At 39.2% G+C, this 7,730-nt stretch overlaps 1 protein-coding gene across 1 annotated transcript; it reads right to left on the reverse strand.

Moving 5' to 3' along the window:
* Positions 1–1,727: 1,727 nt before the first annotated feature.
* lratd2a (LRAT domain containing 2a) lies at positions 1,728–4,519 on the reverse strand. The gene has a single exon (XM_061059867.1). The coding sequence runs from the start codon at positions 4,017–4,019 to the stop codon at positions 3,201–3,203; it is 819 nt and encodes a 272-aa protein (XP_060915850.1). The 5' UTR covers positions 4,020–4,519; the 3' UTR covers positions 1,728–3,200.
* Between the last annotated feature and the right edge of the window lie 3,211 nt (positions 4,520–7,730).

The following is a 7,730-nucleotide window of genomic DNA, read 5'->3' on the forward strand; positions in this document are numbered from 1 at the left end:
TCATCAGCTTCCTATAGAAATAAACACACAGCAGAAGCAGCAGTAAGCTGAGGCACCTGCAGGCGAGCTGTGACAGCTGATTATAATTGGGTAAGCTCTCTATGTCTAAGCTTTCACATCCCACCATGAGGACTGGACTGTGAGGCAGTAAATGCTGGATCACTGCTGCTCCACTGTAAGAGATAACTACACCCTGCCATTAAAGTATAGGAGGAATGGTTGATATAAAAACAGGAGGGAAACACCCAGGATGTGTTTATAAAACGTATCTGACTCACATGTCATAAGACGTGGAGAAAGCTGCTTTTATTTATTGATTTGAATGATTTAAATCTCGACAGATGTGTGATTTTACAAGACGTATAACAAGTATTGATATAAAAGTATGGACAATATTTCACACAAAAAAGCTCTTAAAATGAAGCTCCCTGAGAGTCACATTTTATGCAGACACAAACTGTTTCAAGGACTCACAGAGGGGTGTTGCTTTCTCTTTAAAGTGCCTCACAGCATTAATGTATCCAGAAGCTTGAACCGAACAGAGGAAACCAACACAGACCAGCACTCTGATCTGCTTCACTTCTGAAACTAAACATGGTAACAAACAGGAAAAACATCTCATAGCTCAACTATCCGCAGTGCAGCGCTCACACAGGATGTTTCTGCATTAAGAACAAAAGGATGTAAGCACTTTGCAGATGCAGCAGTAACATCTGCACAAGCTGCTCTCCTGTCCTGTTAAAAGTCTCTTGGTTCAATATAAAAGTGTCTAATAGACCTGGAGAGGGCTGAACTTGACGAGACCCTGAGGAGGCTTTACCATGATCTAATTTGATTACAGTGCCATAAGGGACATTAAAGCAAACGCAGCCATATAGACACCAGTGACGAATACGTTATGAACTATATATACCGTGTAGATGTGATTATTTCCTTTCATTTTTATGAGAGATGACACTTACATCCGACTGACTGTCATGGATGGTTTCATGGTATGTGTGTTAGACAGCTACAGGTTTTAACTTCAGCATGTCATCCTCATGGAACAACTCAATGCAACAAAAGCAGTTCTTCATCAAAAACTGATTCAATAATGGTTTGACAAAGTGTTGCAGGAAGTGGACATTTGAGAATTGTACATTTATTTAAAGTTGATGATGTTCAGAGGTAGGTCTTTCCTAAAGTAAAAATAGTAGGAGGTATTTTGTTTTGTCAGGTTCCTGTTTTACATTTATTTCAGGTTGGCCTTGAGAGTAACATTTCAGCTCTGTAGAAAGAATACAGTATCATGAAGAAGAAGAAGAGGATACAAAACATAACTAAAAGAGGTTTCATGGTGACAAGAACCGCTGAAACATTTCTGATATAACTGTAACTAAGAGTCCATCACTGCTGCATATTCAGGGCACAAAGGGCTTTCTCTCTATTAATGTTTCCTCTCACTGAGGCTGTATGATACTTTCTATTATAATGTTCCCTCGTGTTCTTCAGATAAAGATTATACATTGGATTTTATATGCAACAACAACTCAAGGTTATTGAACTCAGCTAATGCTATTTGTTCAAAGTGTAATAGTGGACAGATGGTCTACAAATGCTGCTAACATTTATAGTAGTTCTGATACAAACAAAGATATAGGGCTGTTTTCTTTTTATTCTGTAAAACATACTCATCCAAACCCTCCTTCTGTTAGCTCAACCTGAAAGCATTGCTTTATTTCTTGTCACTTTAAATTGAATGCCGTTTCAGTGCATATATCTGGATTGTGTTGTCAGGGCTGCAGCGAGGTATTCAAGGGGAATGAGGGAACATTACTTAAGGGCCTCCCTTTGTAAATGTAATGCTTTGTGTGTTCTCCATCTCCAGCTGTTCCTTTAATTGTCTCTCCCTACAAGTGGTAGTATGATGGAAACAAGTAGAGCTGCACATAGATTATTTACGATGAAATGTTACCAGATACAGAAGAGTTGTGCGCATTAGTCTCCAAGAACATCCTCAAATGTACTTTTCTTCCTCGTCCTACATCTTTAACAACTATCTGATAATCATATAAAACAGGAGAAAAGGAGAACATCTTGTTTGTCAATTGGTTTACTAAAGTTGACCAATTGACCCAGTCCTATGTCAGATTTATGCACCCCATATCCTTAAGCAATAGGTGAATGATGAACAAAAGTAAAAAGTGAAGAAAGTTTGAAAGTCAGTTCAACACTGGATTTAATTAAACCCCAAACTTGCTCACACTGACCTTCAGTGAGTCGATGCAAAGCGCATGATGGATCTCCAGCCTTATGCAGGGCGGGAAAACTGGTTTGACCTCTTGGAAATACAAAACTTCTTTACACAGAATTAAAGGCACTTTCCTTATACCAAACATTTTGGGTAAAAAAAAATAATAATTAAAAAGCGCCTTAGTGAAACTTTCTAATAATGACATAGTGAAATAAAAAAATTGGAGTTCTGATCCCAAAAAAAAGCTTAAGAGGAGGAAATAGGCATTTCATTTTCGCTGTTCGTGCAATTCTTAAAAGTGTTTTCTGCTGCAGGTAAAAAATTAACAGGTCTGTGAGATAACATTATGACTACAGAAAAGTATTCAAACTACAACCTTTGTCTTTGAGCAGCCAAACCACATTTTTCTATCTTCAAGTAAAAACAATGAGACAAGGAGCCTTGTTTCAAAAAGAGACAGACATTTTACTTGACTTTTCGGGTACAGTCGAGACAGATTCTGATCAGTGTAACAAAACAAACTCCACAATCAGATGTGCTGGTTTGATAATATGACCCTTAAAGGCAGACACGATCCTTCTTGTTTGCAGCTCTGACACTCAGATGTCTCTGTGAGAGCTCAGGGAGGATCAAGTAGCAGGACACACCATGAACAGGGACACTTTACATACAGAATCCGGACACTTTAAGACAGATGTGTAAAGCTTTTATAAATCTATACATTCTGAGTGGACCAAAAAAAAACAGCCCTACTGACAAATTGAATTTCTTTCAGATAACTAAATTCAAATTGCTAAGGCCATTCAGCATCAATGTGTCTTAAGGCAATAATGTTGTCATTTTATCGTATTTGTCATTTTGGCTCCAATTCAAAAAAGAAAAAGTCAGAAATGAGGCTTGCTATAGATTAAAGCAGGGTGTAACAGTTTGGTATTGTACTCCGTTGTTTGGAAAGGGCACACATCAGTCAGAGCCGTTCACTTTGTATCGCCTCCACGCTGCTGAAATGTGCAGCCAGCTCCTGCAGCACGGCTCTCCTGCCCAGCTGATCGTTCCTCCTCTTCTCCATGATCATGTCCTCCAAACTCTGGAACTCCAGCGTGTGCGATTGCTTGTCCGACATGAAGATTTTCAACCTGTACGGCTGTTTGCCTATCCGGATCTCCCCGCCCATTTTGAACTCCCTCCTACCGAACATACACCAGGCTGCAAAGCACTCAGAGTTCCTCCAGCTCAGCTCTCGGTCCTTTAAGCCCACCTGCTCCATCGCGTTCTGCACCACCATGTCCGCACCCAGAGCTTTGAATTTGTAAAAGTCGTTTACAACCCTGCATCTCCTTCCTTGACTTGCATCCGTCAGAAAGCTGTTTTTCACCTCGGCTCTGTGCAGGTGCACCACCTGGAAGTCCCCAACATAAACCGCCCAGTGTGGGTACTGCCCCGTGGCCACAAACTCCACCAGATCCCCCGCTTTACATTTGTTGAGTAGATTCTCAGGAGAGTAAACCTCCAGGCTGGCACTCTTGGTGCTCTTTTCGTAAATGCATTCATCTCTGTTGTAGACGGCGCACTCCACCTCGTCGCGCTGATCGTAGTGTTTCTCTTCCTGCTTCGGGTCTCTCTGTGTGCCATCCGCCGCGCAGCCGTCCTCCAGCTCGTCGTCGTCGTTAGAAAAGATGTAAGAGACGCCAATCCGTGGACCCTCTTCCGTGTCCACGCCGTTCGGGTCCACCGTGGGAACTTCTGCGTAACTTAAATGTGACAGCCTGTCCATTTGGTTCCCCATGCCGCTGCTCACCTGGCGGCAGGCTGAGTGTGTAACACGATCTGATGAGCTGTTACCGGTATCCAGACATCACCACCGTCTGCTACTAAACCTCGCAGGGTTTTAAACTTGCTCAGCCCTGCCGCCAGACAGGGGCTTTGTCCAAATTACGCATAAGAATAACTCCGTGAAACGACTGCCCGGATAGCCTGATGTTTTCCATCAACAAGTGGAGTTCCGGAGGAGAGAACAAACTGGTTTCGATGAGAATTGTCCCTCAGGTGTAGCCATGTAGACTCACCTGCTGTAACACTGCGTAAAGTTCAGCTGTCAAACAGGAAACACTGGCAGTTAAAATCCAAATCCTCGACCGGCTGATCTATAGGCTATTTACGTCTGTAGAGCAGATAAAGTAGTCCACCGCGCCGAGCAGCAGATCTGTCCGGCTCTGAGTTCAGACCTGTGTGTGTCTCCACATCACCACTCTCCTGTCAGCTACACACTGAGCACAGCAACGCTTTTAAAGAGGAAGTACACGTCATATTCATCACAGCACCTTAAATATTATCCACTGAGCGTTTCCAAAACAACCTGTGTGCTGTGAAATGAATGGAATGACGTGTCTGTGTCTCAAACTTTTGTGGTTTGATGTTCTCACCTAAAATATAGGCTAATGTGTTTAGAGTTACATCTTTGTTTGCCTACGTCACCCAATTTTAAATGTACCCTAGATCTTGTAGGCTACTGTATTGTAAGGTATTACATTTGATAACTTATTGAAGTTTTAAAATTTCAGTTTACCTATTTATTGAGCTTTGTTTTGTTCTATGTTATTGGTTAATTAAGTAAGTGAGTTAGATATTAAGAGAGTTAGAAATTAGCCTAAGCTACTTTTTAAAACAAATTAGGAGGGGAGACCAGGGGATGGTTGTCACTTTTTGCTCCATCACCTGTACCTCATTACATTTTTAAACTGGTGTTCTCTATTTTTGTTAACTACAAAATTAACTCATCCATACCTCTGTAAGAATTGTGTAGTCCATGTTAGTTGATGGAATAATTGGTGTAATGGTTTGTTGGTATTTTGTAGGCCTAGCTATTATTTATATCACATTTTAATATTTGATTCATAATCTATATGGAGTGGCCTACTGTTATTTGTAATAGGCTAGCTGATTTAATGTGATGAAGTCGATTGTCTGACATTTTATAAATTTTTGTGTTTGATTTCATTAAATTTATTTTTTGCATGTATTACATTCAGTTTATATTTATTTTTAATTTATAAATGTGGTTTATTTGGTTTGTTATGCATTCTTTTTAGGTGTTTTTGTTTTTATTATTATTTATTGCTATTTGGAAACCATTCACATCAAAAACTCACTGAACAAGAATAAAAAGAGCAAAGTAGGCAAACCTCCATGCTGTTTTATTATGTAACAGAGGCTCTATAACAGTTTGTAAATGAACATCTGCAGATATTTTACTGTTCTGGCCACCTGTCCGTCCTTAAATGAACTGAAGCTACTCAGGCAATTGCTCACTCACCATCTCCCGATGGGACCCAGAATGTCTTTATTGCATTTGTAGTGTTATGTAGCCTTCCTGTACACACTGTCATTATGGTGTATTTCTCACTACTGTATCTCACAAGACACAAAAACAGCACATCCTTTTTTTTGTGTGAAGATACCCGTCCTAAAAATGGAAGCGATGTGAACGAGAGACTGGGGGAGATGCAAACGGTGTGAGCTTGTTCGACAGACAGTAAACTTAGGGAAAGCAACCTTCTTCTTTTTGATACAGAAGCAGAGTGACAGATTGACTTTAGTTTGACCCCAGCACTGAACTACTGGATGAACCCACAAGAGGGACTGATTACAAAAAGTGCCTGCAAAGTCACCCGGTACAGTAGATATGACAGAGGACATGTCTCAATAGAAAAAGTTATCTTCTTTCACTCATGAATTCAGTTTAAACAGGTTGAAAGGCCTCATTGTCCATCGTGGATTTAGCAGCTTAGCACTGGGTCCTTTACACAGCACTACATAAAGACTATCAGGTTAATTAAGAGACTTAGCACTCCCAGAGCTGCACAGTATCCCACTGTGTGATTTACAACCTTATGTAATCCAGATTGAATGTTTTCCCTGATTAGCATTATAAAACCAAGTTCACAGGGTTCAGATCAAATTTCTTTATCCAGGTTTTGAGGTCAAGACAAAATCAATGTTTGAAGATTTTGGCCTGTGACATGGGACTACTGCAATGTCATCTCGAAGTTTTGTAAAGGAATACATGCTTCCAACAGGATGAACCCCACTTACTTTATCTGCAAGGCTCTCTTCTCAGTAGCATCACCAGCTCAAAGATAACTTTCCCACCAAAATTCAGCACTACTTTCATCAACAAGTTGGCAAAAAAGTTAGACTAGACAGGCATGGATCCCAGAGGATTAGCCCCAATGATTTTGTTTAAAGCCTGTTGTTTTTTGTAACACCTTATCACATAGGAATTATAATAACATGATAAAAAAAAAAAATTTTCATTTCAGTTAGACTACAAGTTGACAAAAAATTTTCCACATTCATGGTTCATTGACGATAACCCCTAAAGACTCACTTTATCCCTTGACTAGAACCCCAACATACCCCATTGTGTGTACATTTTGGTTCAGAGTTAGGTCTCATTGGATGAACTGTTATTAAAGTTTATATCGTCTCAGGGTTTTTTTTAGGTGCCATCATCATCTGGTCAAAAGTCAAGTCATTTAGTGACTCAAGGCATTTCAAATTCATCATATTCCCCTCAGCATGCCATCATGCTAAACATCTTCATGTTAGCATTTTCATTGTAAGCATACTGAAGCTAGCATTAAACTATACTATACTTTTTGTTTTAGTAGATTTAGTTTTAGTAGAGTTTTACAACCTCTCTTTCTGCAGGACTCAGGAAGGTCGATTAACATTTTGGTTACTTGTTACCAAGAAACAAAGGAACTGATCAATGATTTAAGTCTCCCTCTCAGACAGGCTCTAGAGGACAACATATTATAAACTTTTACAACGCATTGAGTAAACAAACAAGCTCAAACAGAACACTCTACTATCTACGAATTGACCCCAAAGACGGGACGGAGTTCAATCGAACACAACTCACAGTAAGAGTGCTGTTTGCTGGTGTTGGGAGATTGAGTCTTGAGTCGTGTCTATTCAGAGCCCTCCTTTAAATCCAAGTTGAATCCCAAAATTCCTTTATCAACTTTTTCCTTTTTTGATCATTTTCTGATTAAGTCATTCAAACAATACTGTGTCTTATCTCATTACTAAATATATAAGGTCACCATACATTATAATTGCATTATCCTGATCATAATAATCATATTCTTTATCTGTTTCATCTATACCTCATTGTTTACCCCTTTTTATATTCAATTTTACACATAAAATTCAGGACTTTGTCTGTGTGTTTTCTTGTTTAACATTTCTAGAACTTACTTCTTTCAAGATATGAAACTGACTGATTAATTAATTAACTTATACAGTTAAATTAAATTTCTTCCTATAATGGAAGTGATGCCCCCTTCTAAATCTGAGGTTAAATAAAGATATACATTTATAGGGAGAAGTGATACTGGGTTTTTGAATGTTTCTGAGGAAAAAAGAAAAATGTTGACTGCATCCCAATTGCACTGTATGTTTTGAACTTGCTTTAATAAAAATATGTTGAAAA

Source organism: Labrus mixtus, chromosome 16 (genome assembly GCF_963584025.1).
Source record: "Labrus mixtus chromosome 16, fLabMix1.1, whole genome shotgun sequence".
NCBI classification, from domain to species: Eukaryota; Metazoa; Chordata; class Actinopteri; order Labriformes; family Labridae; genus Labrus; species Labrus mixtus.

What these genes read in the sequence shown, in the direction of transcription:
- lratd2a (XM_061059867.1), bottom strand. Translation starts at nt 4,019, where the DNA reads ATGGGGAACCAAATGGACAGGCTGTCACATTTAAGTTACGCAGAAGTT.